Source organism: Chlorocebus sabaeus, chromosome 9 (genome assembly GCF_047675955.1).
Source record: "Chlorocebus sabaeus isolate Y175 chromosome 9, mChlSab1.0.hap1, whole genome shotgun sequence".
Taxonomy (NCBI): domain Eukaryota; kingdom Metazoa; phylum Chordata; class Mammalia; order Primates; family Cercopithecidae; genus Chlorocebus; species Chlorocebus sabaeus.
The window spans coordinates 91,437,336-91,459,979 of NC_132912.1; the positions used below are offsets into that span (position 1 = coordinate 91,437,336).

The window sequence follows — 22,644 nt, forward strand, 5'->3', positions numbered from 1 at the left end:
ACATAGAGACGTTGAGGGCAGTTCTGGGAAAAAATAAAGTTGTCTCATGTTTACAGCTCAAATAGTTCAGACTCCTTAAAAATGACTTAAAACCACAAATTGACTATAATGAAAACAACGACAGTATTGCCACATGAATAAAGGGAACAGAATAGATATCCAGAGACAGACTCAAGTATATATGGAATTTAACATATGACAAATGAGGAAATTCAATTTAGTGGGGAAAAAAAGAATCTCTTATTAAATAAATGGTGCTGATATAATAGATACCACTCTGGAAAGACAAAAAAACAAAGCTAGACACCTTTCTCATATTTTATATAAACATATATTCCATGTAAAGATTTTAATGTAAAGGATAAAAATTTAAAATATCAGGAATATAATTCAGAATACTTATATGACTTTAGAGAGAGGGAGATAATCCTTAGCAATCAGGAAATCAAGTATCTATTAAAGAAAAAGACACATTTGACTAAATAAAAATCTTAAGAAATTACTATGGCAAAAGAAATAATAAACAAAAGCAAAAGATAAATAAATGCCAGTCTGGGAAATATTTGTAGTACTATATTACAAATATTGATATCCTTCATTTATGAAATGCTCATAAAAAACAAATAATCCACTAGAAAAGTAAGCATAAGAAATGACTGGGACATTTCATAGAAGAGGAACTCTAAATGACCAATAAGCTTACGAAAATAGGCTCAGTTTTACTTTTAGTCAAGGGAAATGCAAATTAATGCAAGAGCAGTTAACCTGTTTTTACTTATCACTTTGGCAGAAATTTTAAGATTGATAAAAATTTAAAATATCCGGTGCTGATAAGTATATAGGCAAACAGGCATTGTCAAATGTTAAGAATGAGAATCACGACAAACTTTTTGGAAGGTAATACGGCAATACCTATTAAAACATACAGGTTTTTTGAGCCAGAAATTTCACTTTGGGGATCTTATCACCCAATATAGCATTAAGAGCACCAGTATTTAAGAATACGTAAACAAGGATGTTTATCAAGGCATAGCATTTAATAGAGAAAAAACTGGAAACCACATGAAAGTCCATCAATAAACAAGAGATGAAAGACAAAATTCCAGTACTCCCAAACTGAAAAATGTTATGCAGCTGTTTAATAAAAATAAATCAGATGTGCTTATCTGAAAGAATGTTGAGTAAATAAGCAAAGTGCAAAACAATAATTTTAGAAGGCACCCATAGTCATCCAAAGCTTTATATGATTGGAACAAAGTGTGGCAGGGCACTCACTAAACTGTTAACATCAGTTAGCTCTGCAGAATTGGAAGGAGGGTAGGGCCAGGAATAAATTATTAGTTCATCTTTGGATTGCTTCATTTGTTATTCAATTACATATCAGCTTTGAAAAGTAATAAAAAATTATTTGGGGAAGGGAGGGAAACAACTAATTTTTTTAACCTACCGAACAGCATCTAAGACGGTTAGCATTCAATAAATATTTGTGAATTGAGGGAGAAAAGGAAAGGAAGAAGTCAAAGTAAGTTATAAACAGGTTTGTAAGGAATAAGAAGAGAACCATGAATGAAATGACAATTTGTTGGACATTCTATGAATAGACTGTGTGGGAAGGAATAAAGAGATACTTGATAAAATCAGCAAAAATTAAAAAATGGAAAAAAGTAATGTAAATAGTAGGCACCAATGAAAAGGATAAAAACAACACAGTAGTTACCCCAATAAATGTAAAAGGGTTGAACTCACCTATCAAAAGAAAAAAATAAATAGTAGATACCAATGGAAAAGATAAAAACAACAGAGCAGTTACCTCAATGAATATAAAAGGGTTAAACTCTCCTATCAAAAGAAAGAGATTTTTCATGTTGGATTTAAAAACTCAGCTAGGTATATTGTTCTCTGGAAACATCTAAAACCAAGTAACCATAAATCAACAAAAGTGATCATATTCACGATCTCCATAAATATCATAAAATATTTCTTAACATGCCTAATAACTAATGTGTAAGATCTTATGACAAAAGCTATAAAATTTTACTGAGGACATTAAAATACCTAAATAAGTGGAAAGATGTTCCATTTTCTTAGATGAGAAGATAATCTGTTATAAAGATGCCAATTCTTCCTAAATTAATGCTTAAATTGAGTGTAATTCAAATCAATATTCCAACAGGAGTTTTTAATGAAACCTGATTCTAAAGTACACTCAGAGAAATAAAACAGATTAGCTAAGAAAAAACAGGACAAAAATCAAGAGGGCTTTATTCTACTCTACATCAACATAACTGTTTCCATAGGGAAAAGAGTTTAGTGAAAAGAATCTGTATTTCATATTGGCAGTATTAAAGTGACACTTTGTAAAACTGGAATTCTCCTAAATGCCCATCAACTGGTTTACTACATTAAGATAAATAAAAAGATGAGAGCACTACCCAGTAAAAATAATGATGCACATGAATATTCATTGGCACTGAAAAGATATTCTTAAGATACTGTAATATAGTTTTGAAAAATCCACTAAACAATTTCACTTACCTTAAGTATAGCATTAAGGTCCAAGTTGATGACTGGATAGCTGATGCCAGAGAATGGAGCCAGAGGTTGGAAAGAACAGAGTGACAGGAGGGTGTGAGAAGTTTTGTTTTGCTTACAAGAGCGTTAAGTGAGGAAAGGAGTGGGATGGTATACAGGTCACCACTGAGAAAGCAGTTATTGACCAGAGAATCCCTGGAAAGTTAGAAAGGTACCCCCAAGATCTTTATTTTAATAGTTCATTTAAAAACCTAGCATCAATAAATGTACTGGAACTTTCAAAAACTATTATACTGGATGAACAAGTGCTATAATTTTTAAATGTCAGCAAAATTATTCGATCAAATAAATAATGTCTTACGAATTGAAAACTTCTCTACATTGAAATAAAGTATCATTTCCTTAATCTTTGTGTTGTATTTTAGAATTTTAAAAACAATTCCATTTTCTCCTAAATTATAATTAAACATATATATGCTTATCTGTTCTATATCTGCATCTATTGCCATCATAGATCTGTGAAGGGCTATATTTCTAGACAGATAAATTTTACTTCTGTTATTCATATATTCATATATGGATGTGATCCTTTGGTTATTAGAGTTTGCCTTCTTGAGATCTTCTCTGCTTTTATTATATCTTTGCTATCACACAGAAACTAGAAATTAAAGAATTTACCAGGATAAATTATTTAGGGAAAACAAACTCCTTTCCCCATCCTCCAATCTAGGAAAGAGAAGCTCAACATTGTGTTTTGAAAGGTTGGAATGGCTGCAAATACGCGCGCGTGCGCGCACACACACACACACACACACACACGCAAGAAAGTAAAGCATCTTTCTCTTGCAGGATTAAACTGGTGAATCCCTGAAAATCAGAGGGTCAGGGGTTGGAGATGAGTGCTATAACTAGAAGCAAAACTAGGAGGAGAGATTAGGATTCCTGAATCTATTGTTTAAGGGTCAGGGGTTTGAGGAATTTCTGTGCATGGTAGAGAGGAAGATCAAGTACACATGGAAGAGCTATGCATACCAGTGGTTACAGTACAAGCTCTGGAGTCATTTTACTGAGGTTCACATCTCAGTTTCACTAAGAATAGAGACAATAATAATGCCTATGATTACTTTGAGGATTGAGTGATATAATCTTTGTAATATGAATATAGAGAAAGTAGCACTATTATAGAACCAGAAAGTAAATCATAAGAGGGTCATAATAAGATACATGAGGTTTCTGTATTCTCCCAGCTGGGAGAAAGTTTAATAAATGTAATAAATAATTGCCAAAAGAAAAAACAATTACATCTGTTTCTTCCATAAGAAGCAAACTAGAGAAAGAGTTAGATGACAGAAAACAGATCACTCTATAATGGAAAGGGAATTCTTTCACGTAAGATATGATACTTATGTTAATCCTAAAGGCTACATATGATTAGAAAGAGAGAGAAAGAGAATGAGAATGAGAAGAAAAACACATAAAGTTATGGATAAGGGGCTGTTCATAAGTCTGTACAAATGTGAGTCATGTAGCACATTCCTAGTTCTGTCACTCATTAATTAAGCGCTTTTTGGTAAGTTATTTAATTCTAATGGGCCTAAATTTATTCCCTGTGATATGCAGTTTTGTGAATTATATTATAGTTACAGTGTTATTCTGTGTTTCTGTCATTTTCACAGTCCTCTCTAGTTTAGATTCCAAGGGGGAACTATAATATATATTTCACACACTAGATGGCAATATATGGCTTTGTAAATGGATGTCTTTTTCATAGAAGTTTAAGATGTCTAATAATCAAATAAGAGCTGATTTTTCTCCAGAAAACACAGAGAGAAGGGTAGACATTGACCAATTCTTCATACTAAGGTCATTACTGAGATTTATAAAGTAAACAGAAAGCACGTGTTTTAATCCCTTTGATTTGACCCATAGATGTTAAAGGATCTTGTGGGATATTCTCGTTTAAGTCTTTAGTGCCAGCAAGAGTTATTTCATAATAATGAAATAAACACAAAATGATTTCCATGGGGGTCCAATTCTGAATTGAGTCAGTTCAATACAACATCCAAAGACCCTCATCCTCAGTCAAATATACGAAGTCAATTATTCTTAAACTTTTTCATCATAAAGAGCCTACATATGCCACAATACTCCTCCATTAGAAAAAAGAAGATCTATTTCTTTTCAGCATGATACAGTTTTTAAAAGTGTCAATGTTATCTTTCTTTTCTTTTTTTAAAATTAACTAATTAATTAATTAATTAATTTTGAGATGGAGTCTTGCTCTGTCACCCAGGCTGGAGTGCAGTGGCGCAATCTCGGCTCACTGCAACCTCTGCCTCCTGGGTTCATACCATTCTCCTGCCTCAGCCTCCCGAGTAGCTGGGACTACAGGCGCATGCCACCACACCCAGCTAATTTTTGTATTTTTAGTAGAGATGGCTTTCACCATGTTGGCCAGGATGGTGTCGATCTTTTGACATCGTGATCCGCCCACCTCAGCCTCCCAAAGTGCTGGGATTACAGGCATGAGCCACTGCACATGTTCAATATCATTTTTTATAATAAGAATAAACTATTCGTATTTTTAAAGTTATGATTATTCAAAAAATTGTAAGGAAGAAAATGAAAATCATATCTGAGCAATAGCCAATGTTAATGTTTGTCAAATTATTTTTGATAGATGAAAAAATATACACGTACATATTGTAATGTTTTTTCCAAGTTAAAAATATTTACAAATCTTTCTGTTAATAAATAAATTATTATATTAGTGGTCACTACCATTCTATTTTTCGCAGGTACATATTTACAAAATGTACACAGGAAGTGTTCTGAGAACACACATCTTAATTGAAAAGCCTGGTCTTGCCCCACAACACTATTTTTCACAGAATTGACAGAATTGGTCCCATTTAAAGATGAGTAATGATTAACAATGGACCTATGCAGACAAAAGGAGAAAGACAATAGAACAGAACCTAAGAAATGAGCTGATGAAAAATACATATTAGAAAAATTTTGCCAGGAAGCAAATTAGTTCAACAAACTCTCGGGCATTAGTTCATAACAGTAAAAGAATACATGACTTCTTTGAAACAATACCTCAAGGAAGGGGCCAAAAGGAACTCTTGAAAATTACATGGATGACATGGAGAAAAGGCTAGAAAAAAAGTAATGCAAAGATCAAAGTTGAAAGTGAGTTAAGAGAAAACAGAAGCTTTGAGAGGGAGATACTTTAAGCTTTTGTAGATATTCTGAGATCACAATAATGAAACAGAAATAAATCCTCAAATAAGTATTAGAAGGAAACTTACCTAAATAAGAGAAAAGCTGAATGTTCAAGGCAAAAGTGGACAACATAGCCCATGAAAAATGAACACAAAACTAGTCACAATAAGATACTTACGAAATTACTGGGCTCAAAGATAAAAAATATAAAAGAGATGGTTCTAAAGTAAAATATCCCTGAACAGTTTAGAGGAAAAAGCATACAACAGAAAAATGAAAATAAAAGAAAGAACATTTCATTTATAAAAGTTCATTGGAAAGCAAAATAAAATTAAAATGAGACTAGAGAACTTAAGTCAAAGGATATAATTTTAATGAAGGTTTAGTATGAATCAAATAAAATCATAAAGCAAAAATTGCCACAAAAAACCCCAGGAAAGACAGAAAGAAAAGCAATAATAGTAGGTGAGTTAAGTTATCTTTCTCAGCCAAACACAGCTCAAGTACACACACAAAATACAAGATGTAAAAAGATTTAAATAAAATTATTAATTAGCAGGCCCTTAAACACATTTAGGAGTCAGTCTATGACATGGTGTTGCTTTAGATGTCACTAATACAAATATTGAGAAATACTTTCAAAATGTAATGTTAAAGGATCTCTCTTGATATACAAAACTATGCATCTTTTAAATATTGGAATATGTAATTTACAGCACAAATGAATGTTCTGACTGATGGCTATACTGTATTTTTATAAAATGTTATAGTATGTTATTAAAACAATCTAAAAATCAATCCAGTTATTGCCAACCTCCATGGCAATAAATTATCCTACTTTAAATGTCTTTGGCAACAAACTAGAAGTAGATTCATAGAGAGATCATTCAAATTAGTCTCCCACTTTGCCTATAGGCATCTAATAAATTTTCCAATTTCTTCTATATTATTATCAAACACTGTACTAGCAAATAAGCTATATTATTTCTGCATAGTAGAACTGATACTCAAGGAAAATTTGCTTTCAAAATTCAACAGCAGCTATGCCCTTCCTCAGAAAACAATTTCTTCTATAGTTCTAATTCTAAGATCTATAAAACATATTTATCACCAGTTTTCTATTAGTGGCATAAGAAGCCATTTCTCTATCAAATCCAATGTCAATGTTAGCTGTGCAACAAAGTAAAAAGCTACAGGCATGTCAACACCCACGGCCATCCTACAGCCCTGAAGCCTTGTCCACCATCACCAGACTCTGTCATAACTCATAGGCTTCAGGAAAGATGAGGTACCCTCTACATTCAATGACCTGATGGGCCAGGGTCAGTGAGACATGATGAAAGCAGGAGAAAATAAGTGAAATCTGTGCAGATAGTGGCAAAACAGAGCCACAAAAAAGTAAGAACATGGCTTATTTAGTTTTCTGCTCCTGCATTAATTTGCTAAGGCTGAGGGCCTCCAGCTCCATCATGAGCTTTTATCTGGAATCCAGGTAATAGGGAAATCTATAGAGACAGATAGTACATTAATGATTGCTTAGGGCTGGGGGCAGGGATGGGGATGGAGGGATGGGGGTGATAGCTAAAGGGGACAGAATTTCTTTTTGAGGTGACAAAAATATTCCAAAATTTACTAATTATAGGCATTGATAATGGTTGTCTGTATCAGTTATTATACTAAAAACCACTGAATTATACATTTTAAATAGGTGAACTGTATGGTATGTGACATATCTTAAAGCTACTTTGTGTGTGTGTGTGCTGCTGTTGTGTTGTTTTGTTTTGTTTTGTATTAAGAGGTGTGTCTTAGGGGTTGGGGAAGAAGTCAGGGAAGAGGTGAGCCAAGAAGTCCCAAGCAGGGAAGAGCATAAGACAGAGACTCAAGAGTAATCCAAGATGGGTTCATATAATCAATACATGCAAGGCAAAGGTGCAAATGTGAGGAAAAGAGATACAAATTGTTTGGACAGGCTGATGCTTTATGACAGCAGTTCTCAACCCTGGTTGCACAATAGCATCACTTGTTTACAAGGCGAGTCACTTTTTGAAGATACATCAGTTGCTCTGTTCCAGAAACAAGTAGATTTGCTAAGGCAAGGTATTAATAATAATTCTTACAGTGTGGCTTTACACCGAATCTTCAGTATCACCTAGAAACTTGTAAAAAGTGCAAATTGTCCATGCATACCTCCATACAACCAGAAACTCAAACTGTGGCCCAGTAATCTGTGTTTTAACAAGTCTTCCAGGTGATTTGGATGCATGCATAAAAACAAACCAAAAAAATGGCAACAAAAATCCACCAGAGACAGGGTGAACATTCTGCACCCAGACCCTTGATGTGAACATAATATGGTGTACCCTTCTAGTTCTTTTTGTCAGGCCTGGGAATAGCTATTACCAAGCAATTTTTCTAAGAAACGTTTGTTTTAACCTTTGTTAAGGAAAGCAAAACCCAGCTTTTAGTTATATTGTTCAGAGACCTGAAAAGGAACTGAAACAGATGTTTTAGATATTTAAGGTTTTAACAGGAAAGTATTCCAATTTAAAAACCAAGATATCACCTTTTTTTTTTTTTTTTTTTTTTTTTTTTTTTTTGTAACAGCGAAGTTATGAGAAATCTGAAGTTCTCTCAAAGATTTAAATTTCAATTCTAGGGCATATAGATATTAGATTGGACTTCCCAGACACAATGGATGAAGGAGAGAGAGAGCAGCTGGAGTACCAAAAAGGATGTCAATTCATACTCCTGGCCTGATTCAGGACACCCTTCTTACCTGGTAAATAGAACTTTATATAGAGCAACATACTATTTGAAAATAAGTAAATTGATAAAAAGTAAATGAATTAAAATGAACATATAGAACGAATTAAATTAATGAAAGTCAAAGGAATATGTAAATACAATTTTCAGATCTGAACTTAAGCATAAACAACTAGTATTTTTAAAAATAAGGTCTACTGCAAAAACAAGCAATGGGGAAAAGACTCCCTATTTCATAAGTGGCGTTGGGATAAGTGGCGAGCCGTATGAACAAGACTGACACATGTTCACCTATGTAACAAACCTTCACATGTACCCCCAAACCTAAAATAAAAGCTAAAAAAAAATTTAAAAAAGATTATATCATGGTATTCTAGCACCTTGAGAGAAAACAGAATAAACAAAGAAATCTGAATAGATTCCTTTAAGAAATGGAATCTAATTTAAAATTTTACCACAAAGAAAACTCTAGGCCTAAATGGTGTTACTAGTGAATTCTTCTAAACATTTAGGAAAGAAATAACACCAAACTTGTATAAAAATGCTTCCCCCAAACAGAAACAGGAAACATTGCCCAAATAATTATATGAGACCTACATACCTCCATGTCGAACAACTGGAGAAATTAATACAAGAAAAAACACTACAGCTCAATCATTCTCATGGACATGAATGCAAAAATCCTAAACAACATATTAGCAAGCCAAATTCAGATTTACATAAAAAGCATTAAAACATAAGGCCCCTGTCAATATAGAGTTTTTCTTTCCTTCTTCATACAAATCCACATTTAATGAAAAGAGAATATGAAAAGAATAAGAAAAAAGTCTATTATGGGATTCTATTAATGAGAATTTTACAGAGAAGGTGAAGAAGTAATACGGACCAGTGAAGTTTTTCCTAAGATCTTTTGGAAACATGTTTCTGGTGGCAGTGCACCAGGAACCCTCAGGAATCATGAAGAAAATCTTAGGTATCTACCTAAGAAAACCTTAGCTATACCACCTCCCCATTCCCACTTCTGAGAGTAAATAGCTGCTGTCAACTAGGAAAGATATAAGCAGGTAAATGACATTTCTAAATTGGTAGTTGTAGGTTAGCGTCTACTTTGGGGAAAGATAGGAAATCAGACCCTCTGCACATACTTTCACCACCACATTTTATATCAAAAAGAAATTAAACAAAGGTTACTATCTAAGATAAAGTGAATAATGCTAAACCAATTGCAGTATCCAAAGACTTAGCAAGGATAAAAATTTTCTTTGAATTTTAGTTGCTTTATTAAAATTTGGCTCTTCTGGCATAATTTTAGCTTCTTCAGCATAAATTACTCATCCCCTCTCACCCATTCCTTCTCATGCCTCTCATTCACAAAAGGGCTAGGCAACTGCCTCAAACAGAAGTAAATACAATTAGAGAGCAACCCAGAGAACAAGAACATAGGAAATGAGGCGATCCAAGCAAGCACTTGTACATAAAAACCGTTTCTTAAAAATGGCCATAAACACTGCTCTCCCTTTAGGCGAAATCATTGCATATCCATCAATAATACTGACTTGTTGAAGACATGGGCAATAAGAAGAGTGTTCAACTTTTAACCAGTTAAAAAAAATCCTATGGGTTTCATTTTGGCCTACACTAATATCACAAAGAGGGCCATAAGTATCAGTGTTAAAGACAGAGAGAGTCTATCACTTGTCCTTTGCTAAGAGAGTTAAACCAAATTCATGCTTTATCAAAGAAATCCCATTCCCGGAGGCAGGTAAATGGCAAACACAGACTCACAGTTGGTGATGTCACCTTGAAGCTGCAGAATCTGAGGAACTGGCATTGTGAGAACAATAAGATCAAACTGCTCGGGGGGGCCTGTTTGTTTGGATACTTCCCATTTGTCATTTCTTAGATTGATCTGTGTCACACGATGTCGGAAGTATACTTCTGCACCTGTTCCAAAAGCAAAATCATGTCCCCATTATCAGAATTTCATATATGAATGAGGGGGATATGAGTAGTCACAAACTGAATCCATTCAAGTGAACAAAATGGCCAAGACTGTCTTCCATAGTACTCAAACTCTCTTCCTTTACTATCTTTCTAATTTAGTGGGAATTCATCCCTACCTGGCATCCTTGGACCTCCCATCAGTGCCTGCTCTGAATCAAAAACTGCTCCTACAATTAATGATAAAAATAAAAACAATAACTATAGCTACTTCTCATTAAGCAGCTACTATATGCCAGCTGCTTGGTACACATTATACTAATTCATCTCACAGACAAAGAAATAGATTGAGAAATAGCATGCCATGATTTAAAACTATACCCATCTGACTCTACAGCTCATCATTTTTGCAGAACAAGTATACATTTCAGTAAACATGTGTGTTAGCAATGAAACAAGAAGAGCAATATTCCCTATTAAAGGAATTAATATTTCCTATTAAAGGACCTGAAAAAAGTTCTCTGTAAGGGAAATGCCAGTTCTCATCAATAGATCAATTGTCTTCATTAAGAAGAATCAGAATTTAGAAACATACTCTAGAGTACCCTCCCATAACTTTTTCCTTGTTAGCACTTAACACAAGTATATTTTAACAATTATTTCTTTAATATTGTCTCCCCTTTTAATCTGTAAACCCCATGAGCTACAAATTACACCTGTTTTGCTTCTATGTATAGCATATAGTATACATAGCGTAGAATTTATTAGGTATGTATTTATTTAAAATAATGAATTATGAGGCCAGGCACAGTGGCTCACACCTATAATCCCAGCACTTTGGGAGGCTGAGGTGGGTGGATCACTTGAGGTCAGGAGTTCGAGACCAGCCTGACTAACATGGTGAAATCCTGTCTCTACTAAAAATACAAAAACTAGCTGGGTGTGGTAGTGCATGCCTCTAATCCCAGCTACTCAAGAGGCTGAGACACGAGAATCACTTGAACTCGGGAGGCAGAGGTTGCAGTGAGCTGAAATTGCATCACTACCCTCCAGCCTAGGCAACACAACAAGACTCTGTCTCAAAAAAATTAAAATAAAAAGAATGAATTATGAACCATAAACTGAAAGAAAGTACAATTAGGTCATTAAGTCTTCTTAGTAAACTAGTAACTTCCAGTTTTCAAAAAAATTTGATTTACAAGTAAATCTACTTTTATTCAGCTTTGTGTATAGAAAAAGAAAGAAATGAAGATGTAATGAGGGAGGAAAAAAGCACACTGAAAGATTCTATTCATCATCTTTACCTGGGTAATCTCATGTTCCCAGTCACTAAAAATCCAGCTAAAGTTCATCCCAAAGCTTCCTTTCCATAGCCACTCCAGCTCAGTGTGATCCTTCCTCTCTATGATATTCTTCAACCATCACTGCTTTACTACTCATTTTGACATTGATTCAAAATATCTGCATGCTTTAGTTGTATCTTATCTATGTAATAATACTCAAGGCTCCTTCATGTCACATCTTCAGATCTCATACACCTTTATCTCTTTCATTGACCCTTAAATAATGCTACACCCTAGTAAGCACTCCAATTTTTAAAAAATCAAATGTAAATGTTAGAAGAAACATAGTTCTAGCTAGCCCAAGGGATCAGTCTCTGTTCAAGGCAGTGTGCATCATTCTGTTCAAAGATTAGAGCAAGGGGCTTGTAAACAGTACTCCATCTTGCCTGAGGGCTTTTCTAAGGCCCCTGCTTGGGGAAGGTGCAAATAATCTGCACTTTCAACACATATCCACCATCTCCTTTATTCCAACAAGGGTAGCTCTGCTTCACTCTCTTTTTATTTATTTAGGATGTCTCACCCTACTTGCCTCACTTAGTTCGTGGCCCTGTCCCAGACCTCAGCTAAGTCAACTGATTCTATGTTTTCTCATAATATTCCTTTGAAAAGAACAATATGCTGTTGTTGTTGCTGGCATGAGTGTGTGTTTAAGGGGACTTAAGTTCACAGTCCTAGAAAATTCTTCATGCCCCAGATGAATGCCTTGAAAATGTATCCCAATGGCCACAAGGTGTTCTGCAAGGTATAGGTATATATATATATGTGTGTGTGTGTGTGTGTGTCTGTGTATGTCAGTGGTTCTCTAAGTACGGACCCCAGACCAGCAGCACCTATGTACTAGAAAATGCACATTCCTGGGCCCCAACCCAACCATACAGAATAAGAAACTCTAGGAATTAAGCCTAGCAATCTGTATTTAACAAGTTCCCTTAGTCTTGTCATCATGCGCACTAAAGTATGAGAACCACTGGGGTAGGTGGACAGGCCCAAATCAAACACCACTGGCAAAACCGCCCAAAAAGTAGCATTTATCAAGAGGTAGAGGAAATAGTATAGCCTCTCTTATTAACCAGAAACGTTTCCTTTCCAACTGCTCAGAGCAAAATTTTTGGGAAAGTGGCATTTCCTTGTGAAAGTAATTAATAACTTTCATAAAGACGATGTGTTTAAATCTATAAGTTCTGGAAAACTCAATTTTAAAATAGATAAATTGTCTCAAGAGTTACTTCTGAGCTTAGTAAATTTGACCATGTCCCTCCCTTGCACAAAACCCTTCAATGGCTTCCCATTGCACTTAGAGTATAAAATCTTTAACAATGCTTACAGAACCCCGTATAATCTGGCCCTGCCTTAGTCTTCAGCATCATCTTTTACCACTTTCTCCCTCACTCACTACCTTCCAGTCACAATGACCTTTTATTCTTGAATGCACTAACCTCCTCCTACTACTTCAGAACAGTTCCAATTTGATGTGCCCACTGCATGGAACTCTCGTCATTCAGCTCTCAGCCTAATTCCCTCTTGCTCACCTTTCAGGTACCCGTGAAAATATCAGTTCTTCAGGGATGCTTTCCCTAACACATCTCCCCCATCACTCCTCTATAACCTACTGGGCTAGGTCCTTTTATTGTAAGCTCTCTCATAATGTTCTCTTTCTTCTTAACATTTATCATGCATCTTTTCTTTGTATAATTAGTTTAATGTATTTTCTTCCCACTATACTCTACATTAACAGAGGCCAGGATCATGTCTCTTATTGACTCTTGTTTCCTCAGCACATAATATTTAATTAGAATAAAATGATCTTCAGATAGCTATAAAGACATCAGAAGTCTAAGAAGGTTTAAACATTTTACAAAGGCAAATGTGTTTCTGTTATATATTTATTCAATTTTATCCCTGGCCCTCCTCCGTTTTAAGGAGAAAATCCAAGTTTGTGTTTCTCCTATGATTTCCCACAAATAAGTTTTAGTGAGCAGCAGTCAGAACTGCTCAGATGGGACCCGAAGTGATGTGAACCATGTCTACCTGACTATACAGCTTGAAGTAAATAGAAGAATGCTTAACCTGGTTTTCATGCCATCCTCTAGCTTCTCTAAAAAGGACATCGTTACGGATGAGTGCCAAGATCACCCGCTGGGAGAAATTCTGAGACAGAACCACCCAGACTCACTTCCCTTCTATCAATTTTAGAAAGACAATAGGCACAAAAATAAAAAGAGAGAGAATAATAAAAGTAAATATTACCATACAGAAGCCATCCTAGCTAATGGTATCTGCCACCTAAACCATTTTTTCTAATAAATTGATCCTGTCTACTTTGACAGGTTACATTGCACATGTTGACTTTCCAGATCGCTAGCCAATGTCCTTTTTAGGTAGATGATAAAATAAAAACAAATAAATGCAGCAACAGTCCTCCCTGTTGGTAGGAAAAGCTAAATAAAAGCTTCTCACTCTGTGTCCTGGAGGCTAAATTCATCTTTTTATGAATAACTTAATAACATGGGACCTTATTCAAAAGCAAAAGGACCTGGTCCATCATTTTCCAAATGTCATATGCAGGAACCATCAGGTGACCAATTTTCCAGGTTGCACAAAGAACTAAGGTGGTATTACTTTTTAATATCCACTTCCCCCTATGTCAGGAATTAACTGATGAAAGAAGGAAACTAGGGGCACAGGGAACTATGAGGTTGTTCTATTGAACCATGTGTCTACTGACACGTAGCACCAGGTGCAATGGGTGCAATCTTTCTACTGTAGGAAAATAATCAGTAAGGAAAGAGAAAGCTCTACAAAATAGATGTTAAATTGGAGAGTATGAGCACCTCTCATTGCCCTCCATGAGAGACCTAATAGAGAAAAACAACATGATTAATTGCAAGGGCGCTCCGGTTCTGTTACCAACTAGCCAAGCCACCTTAGACAAAGTACCTGAGTCTTATTCTCTGCATTAATAAATAGGGATGATGATTAACTCCCTTGAAAATTTACTGTGAGAATTAGAAATTACATATGTCAAGTACCTAAGGTAGTGTCAGATAAATAGTTAGCACTTAATAACTGATAGCTAGAATCACTTTTGCTATTGTCATTTCTCACCCCAGCATAATGACAACTATTATAAAAAAAAAAAAAAAAAGAAAATCATGTTTCACTCACTCAAGAAGATTGTATTAATGGAGAAGGCAGGCAGTCAGTGAAACTCATGCCAATAAATACAGTTTTATCTGCAATGAGGTTAATGTGAACACATCAGACAACAAATTAAAATAGAACATAAGGTCAAGAATAAAGTATCTATTTCCCTTACCCTTTACTGTTTGTTCTGGGAAATTGGTCTAGTTAAATATTGGCTTTAAAGGTTTGAACCTATTCTAAAGCATGTCTGATTAGGCATATCCCAGACAAATAATTTCCCCGAGAGTCTGGTCCCAATCTGAATGACCACTAGTTGGTCCATCAGATTGTGGGGTTTTAAACTCAACTAGATTCCAAAATATAGAGTATTTTTGAAAATAGTTGGCAATTTGATGTCTTAAAGTGAGGAATATGTGAAGGTCAGCTTCATTCAAGTAGAATATTTTTTAAACTAACATTTATCAAGAGATTACTATGTGACTGTCTTACTATTTGCTTGAATTTGAGTGCATTATATCATTAATTCCTCACAACTCTTTGTAGTAAGAACTTCCATTACAACATTCTGTAGTAAGTACCCTATTTTTTTCATTTCATTACCCTCATTTTTTTCAGTGAAAGAACTGAGGTACAGATTTTAAACTCTCCTAATATTACATGGACAGAAAGTGATGGTAGGACATTAACTGGAATCCAGGTCATTCTGATATCAGGGACTGTCTTAGCTTACTGTGTGGACAAACCAAATGTTTTTGTGGACCATTTATAGAATAGAAAGCTTTAAATGGACTTAAAGAATGTTTAAAAGTGATATAATTATAAAATTAAAAATATTATAGGTAGTCCAACAAATCCTATAATAATAGATTGGGGTAGAGGAGAAAAAGAATCTTGAAGTATTACAAAAATAACATTAAAAAACGAAAGAAAAATTTATATAAACTCAAGTTAAATAGACCATGAACTCGATGTAAAATAAATTTTTAACATTTATATCACTCTACCTACTAGGTACAAGGTACTATTAGGCTCTGAGTGAGCTACAAGGAATTAAAAATAATCTCTTCCTCAAAAGCTTAAAAAGCAAAATTGGAAGTTAAAACATATGTATTCTCCCAAACACCTAAAAAAATAAGGAGACAGACGCAATGTATTTAAGGATGTTTCTCTGCCAGGACATCAACTCCATGAAGGCAAGGACATTGGTTCTTGCATCATTAGTACCTAGAACAATGTTTGGCATTATAGTAAGTATTCAATAAATGTTTATTGAAGAAAAGGATATATGTATGTATGTATGTATGCATGCATGCAGGTGTAGGGGTGAAAGTTCAATAAAAATCAACCGAAAAAAGGCATATTAATATGAGAAAAAGCATACAAATTTATTTAATCATAGTTTTTCATGACACTGTGGTGGGAGCAAGCCCCCCAAAATCTGGCCAGAAACTGGCCCCAAAACTGGCCATAAACAAAATCTCTGCAGCACTGTAACATGTTCATAATGGCCCTAATGCCCAAGCTGGAAGGTTGTGGGTTTACGAGAATGAGGGCAAGGAACACCTGGCCTGTCCAGGGCAGAAAACCGCTTAAAGGTATTCCTTTCTTTTTTTTTTTTTTTTTTTTTTTGGTGAGGTTTTATTCATTTATTTATTTTATTATACTTTAAGTTCTAGGGCATTCTTAAGCCACAAACAATAGCATGAGTGATTTATGCCTTAAGGGCATGTTCCTGCTGCAGTTAACTAGCCCAACCTATTCCTTTAATTCGGCCCATCCCTCCGTTTCCCATAAGGGATATACTTTTAGCTATTTTAATACCTATAGAAACAATGCTAATGACTGGTTTGCTGTTAATAAACATGTGAGTAAATCTCTGTTTAGGGCTCTCAGCTCTGAAGGCTGGGAGACTCCTGATTTCCCACTTCACACCTCCATATTTCTGTGTGTGTGTCTTTAATTCCTCTAGCGCTGCTTGTTAGGGTCTCCCCAACCGAGCTGGTCTTGGCACACTGAAACCTTCAGACTGAAGACCCAAAGATACAGGAGTCAACTTTTTTTGCTGAGATTCAACAAAGTATGGACAGCTGTGCAGCAGTATGATTGGACAAAGGGTTATATCTATGGCTAATAAACTGGTGAAACCCATCAAGGTTTGTCTGTCTAGATTCTTCTTGACCTCTCTATGCAGCATTCTTTCTTTACGGTTATGGGTCATGACCCTCTCTGGAACTGTTATGAGCTACAATCAAACATGGTAGGTTTGATAATTTCTTTATGACCAGTTTTTACAAAGGAAGGCACGGGAAAGCTACAGTGATAGTCTTAGGCTTTATGGCTGGTTTGCGGGGAAAGGGAGTTCTTATTTCTATGACCTGCCTTGGGAAAAGAGATTCTATTTTCTAGGGCTAGCCTCAGGGATGAATGCAAGGCCAGAGAAAGGAGGGCAGGAGAAGGTCAAAGAGAACAACTTCTGAGGGCTTCATTTTGGGATATCATTTTCTAAACTCCTGCACATGCATGCATGAATATCGGATAATAAGTACCTGATGATTTCAATAAGTATACTCACCCAACCTGGGTCAAGGGAAAATCATGGTGGAAACGAGATTTTTTAAAGTGATATGGCCACACTATATAAAGCTGATAGTAACATTCTATAAAACGTTCAATAGTGTCACCATCTGTGATGGTCAATTTTATGTGTCGACTTGGCCATAGGGTGCCTACATATTTGGTCAAACATTATTCTGGGTGTTTCTATGAGCATGTTTTTAGACGAGATTCACATTTATTATCAGTAGATCAAATAATGCAGATTGCCCTCCCTAATGTGGGTGGGCCTCATTCAATCAGTTGAAGGCCTAAATAGGACAAATGCATTGATCCTCTTTCACATAAAGGAGAATTCTTCCTGCCTGAAAGCCTTTGAACTGGCTCATCAGCTTTTTTCCAGCCTTCAGAGTAGAACTGAAACACTGGCTCTTCCTGAGTCTTGAGCCTGCCAGCCCTTGGACTAGAACTATACCACTAGCTTTCCTGGGTGTCTACCTTGCTGAATCATCCTGCAAATCTTGGGCCTTGCCAGCCTCCTTAATTATGTGAGCCAATTCCTTATAATAAATCTCTATCTTTATCCATACACACATACACACACGCATGCACACACACATATACATATATACCCTATTGGTTCTGTTTCTCTGGAGTAGTCTAATAAATCATCATATACTGAATCTCAAATGGAGAAATAGTTTAAGCCAGAATGGTATTTATTATGTTCTCATGTTGTTTATTCAATCTCACTAACCTCTCTGATGCCCAGTATCAAGGATTCTTGAGGTTCTCAATAAGTAATATTTGATGATAAAGACCAAAACAGTAATTATGCTGGAAATGGCTTATAAAAAAATTCTTAGCCTACATCCTTTCTCAGTTATCTTGACTCGGGTACTTAACTAAATTATGATTCATCAAGAAGCTTCATTCTGTTTTAAAAAAAAATCATCAATTATCTAAGAAAAATTCTATTTTCTTTTTTAAAAGGTCCATTTTCAAAACACTCATAAAACATATAAGGAACAAATGAAAATCCTAATAGAAAATGGGCAAAGGTTATGAATAAGATATTCACAGAAGAAAACTGCAAAGAGCTGGCTAACAAAACAAAAAAATGCATAAACTCACTTGTAATTAAAGAAATGCAAAATAAAACCACAAAGAGATCCAATTTTTAACCTATTACACTGGCAAAAATTAAAAATTTCCATTATATCCAGATGTGGGGAAAGAAACATTCTCATCACTATTGGTGAGATGTTCTCTAAGATGAATACACAGCACAACCTAGCTAAGTTAAAAATGCACATATCGTTTGGCATAGCTATTCTTCTGTGAGGAACTGATCCTAAATAAAGGTATGCTTCCAAAAGCATGTCAACAGTAGACATGCAGCAATGTTTGTATTAGCAAAAACCAAAACAATCTTCCAACCCCATACAGCCTAAATATTTACCAGAAAGCTAATAGTTAAATAAATGATGATACACATATGTCATAAATACTAGACAATCATTAAAGAAAATGGATTACACTAAATTTGCTGATATGAAAATAGATCCAAGATATGAGTCAAACAAGGTATAGAATCATTTATGTAAAATTATCCCCTTTGAGTATATTTTTAAAAGAATATAAAGAAATATATATGTGTATATATACACACATCTATAATATCTATATTATAGATAAATAGAGACAGCCATGTAGCTCAATAGAGAGATGCATAAACATTGTTCTGGAAATATACAATGGAAACTTATCAATGATTACTTTGGGGAAGGACTAGCTATTGATCAGCAAATAGAGCACCTAATTTTTATAACTTCCTGTGTAGTATTAATATGTAACTATGTGTGTAACTTATTTTTAAATGCTAATTTTAAAATTTAGGCAGAGAAAATCTTACTCCTACCTGATTCTTTCAAGTAATGCTTAATAATTGAAGAAATTCCTTGAGGTGCCACAAAGTTGCAGTCTCCTTCTTTCATCACCATTCCTTCAATAGGCGAGGTTAAAGGCCTCAAAATGCCATGGGCTAACAGTTCATCATAAAAACTGAAATAAATCAATATGTATATTTAATGTAATTATATACCATGAATACCTCTAAAAGACTATATTTTCTTTCAATAATTCTCAAAGGTTATAATTCAAAATCATAGATATCTTCCTATGAATATTTTGTATTAAGTAAAATGTATATTTTGTGTTAAAACTTGTAATACAGGTGAAGAAGAGAAATGTTTTGAGAATCCATAGGTTTTTTGCTGACATTAGTCAAAGGCCTATTTCTCTGTAAGTAAACAAATGTATTTAGTATATCAATTTTAAATTTGGTTCAGAAGATTGACCCCCATCACAGCTAGTTGCCTTCTTCCATAACACCAACATAGTAATTGCTATTTATTGAGCCCTTACTATGTTCCATTTATCAGCTAATCTAACCTTCACAATAACCCTATGACATCATACAAGTGCTAAGATTGATTCCACTTCTCGCAACTAACTCACCGTTGGTGCTTTTTGGCATAATGAGGAGTGCAGGTGATGTACTGAGCACCCAAGTCAGCTGTGCACCGAGGATTATGAGGACTGCTGGCTGTAGTCATTCTTCCACCTTGAATTAATCCACAGGAAAATGTCTTACTGCATTAGAATGAGCCTTAGCAATTAATTCAATGCACCTGAGGTTACCCCAAACAGATTACTTCAAAAATATCTTAAGAAACTCTTTTAACTTGAAGTATTTGATAGATTGTGAGATTTTAGAAGAAAAGGAGTCATGAACAATGTAACAGTCTCCAGCACCATTATAGCGCACATATTTAGTAATAGGAGTCAGCGAATGGATAAAACTAAAAATGATGAATGAAATGTCAGAATAAATGAGTCAGCTAATGCGCTTTCATTCATGCAGTCAATCTTCATCAGAATGACAGGATTCTGCAAACTAGATCTTCAGAAAGTCTTGGTCTGTGATCACTTTGGGAGTCTCATAATCTGCAGAAAGCTGCAAAGCCAACAGACAGACCAAGGCAAAAATATATTTATTAGGGACAGCAGTAGGCCCAAGCTTTGCAAACTCGGGTCCGGGCCCCTCCCACGCCGGTCTCTCAGGTCTCCCTCTGTAGAGCTCGGAGTACTCCTGCCCCGCCCCCACCCTCGCCCCTTCTTGGGCCTTTTCCCGGGCGGCGGAAGTCCCCGATCACGTGACGAAGCGCGCAGCTGAGCGCATGGGCCGGGCTACACAGCCTCTCAGGGAGCTGAGGATCCAGCGTTGTCGCCTTAGACTTTCTCGGATGCAGGCCCACACCACCTCCGCAGCCCGGCCGGCTGGCCTCTTTTCCCAGGTTTCGGCGTTTAGACAACTCACCTGAGTCCTCAGCCTTGTCCCACACAGCAAGGTACAAGGGACGGGACGTCTGCCTCTTCAGCAGCGCAGCGCACAAGCTGCCTGTCACCCCGGCGCCCACGATCAGCACCCGCGCCATGGCGGTAGGGAGCCGCGATCCGTGCTGAGTCTCCGCGGCGGGGCGGACCGGCCCGGGCTTTGTGGAAAGATGGCCGGACCGGCGCTAGCGCTCTTTTGTTCCGTGCTCCCTTCGCCGACCTGGGCCCTGAGCTGTCCCTCCGGCCGGCCTGCAGGGGGCGGAGAGGAGGCGGTCGGAGCTGAGAGGCCCCTCGGTCCTTGACGAGTAAACCTGGGGCTGCGGAGAATCCGGGCTGTCTTGTCTCCTCGCTTTGGGGGCCGGGCGCACCCAGAGAAGTTCCGCACTCCGGGCTGCCCGTCGCCGAGAAAAGCCTGGAAATGGTGTGGACTATTGTTGGGAGAACCCGCGTCGCCACAGAGCTGACGTTGACCACAGCAGAGAACCAACCTACCCTATCTACTATGATAACTCTCATGCCCGTTGGGATTTTTGTTATTTTACTATTCTAGATTTGAAAGTGGGAAGAAGAAACACCAGCGATACCACGGGCAACCTGTCCCCTAATGCTTGAATGGCCACTATTAGCAAAATAAACACATCTTTTGGAATCTGGGAGACATTTTTCTTAGACCCGGGACTTTGTGTAACCTTCCTGAACCTCAATTTCTCCATCTGGGAAATGGGAACAATGACGTATACCTTTCAAACTTGTGAAGATTAAAGACAACGGTTGATTCATCAGAAAATTCCAAATTACTCTTCAATAAGTTCTATGTCAGAACGCATTCCGTATGTTCTAAGGAATATAAAGATGAACAAGAGAAGGATTGGTGCCATTCCCATTGTTTTTTTCCCCCTCCTAACATTGTACTGGAAGTTCTCAATGAAACAACAAAAGGCAATGAGAATACTGAGCTATTAAAAAATAAATAATTAAGTTACACCGACTTGCAGATAAATGATTACCTGGAAAACTAAGAAACTGAACAAGTATCAGAATCAATAAGAAAATTGACAGTGGTAGCCAATTATAATGGAAACATTTAAAAATCAGAATATTTACTTCATGTCCCCATGATGAAAAAAAAAAATACCATGCATCAAATGGGTGATGAATTAATACTAGATATATCTAATGAAAGAACTAGAAGAAAATGTAGGCGGGCATATATGACTAAGAAGACATTGTTAAGCATAAAAATGAAAGATGGAACTGAACAGAAAAACAATACATAATCATTTACAACTTGTGTGTTACAAAATACACAAAATAAAATACGAATAGTAAATTTCTGAAAGGTGTTGAAGTTAATATTATTTAAAAACATTGTTCAAAGTCTTAAATACACAAATGACAAAAGCCAAAAGGAAAACGTGTATATATTGGATAGAGTTCTTGAATAAAAAGAAATACATAAGTCCAATAAGCATGTGTTTAATTTTTTATATTCAAATACAAATTAAAATGTGGTACTATTTTTCATTTGTTGGGTTTTTTTGTTTTTTCTTTCTTGAGACAGCGTCTTGTGTCATCCAGGCAAGAGTGCAGTGGCATGATCAGGGCTCACTGCAGCCTTGACCTCTTAGGCTCAAGCGATTCTCCTGCCTCAGCCACCTGAGTAGCTGGGACTACAGGTGCCCACCACCACGCCTGGCTAATTGTGTGTGTGTGTGTGTGTGTGTGTGTGTGTACTTTATGT

General features: G+C 36.1%; 1 protein-coding gene across 3 annotated transcripts in view; it reads right to left on the reverse strand.

The window, feature by feature from the left end:
- Positions 1 to 22,473, reverse strand: part of RNLS (renalase, FAD dependent amine oxidase) — a 310,861-nt gene extending 288,388 nt beyond the window's left edge. Inside the window, exons 1-4 of one of the 3 annotated variants that reach the window (XM_073019161.1) lie at positions 20,887 to 22,473; positions 20,025 to 20,130; positions 19,426 to 19,568; positions 10,309 to 10,467 (exon numbers count right to left, since the gene is read on the reverse strand). In XM_073019161.1, the coding sequence (XP_072875262.1) occupies positions 10,309 to 10,467; positions 19,426 to 19,568; positions 20,025 to 20,130; positions 20,887 to 21,004 (526 nt within the window). In that variant the 5' untranslated portion in view covers positions 21,005 to 22,473. The remainder of the gene's footprint in view (positions 1 to 10,308; positions 10,468 to 19,425; positions 19,569 to 20,024; positions 20,131 to 20,886) is intronic. The other 2 variants (XM_007963473.3, XM_073019162.1) reach the window with 2 other exon arrangements.
- Positions 22,474 to 22,644: the final 171 nt, after the last annotated feature.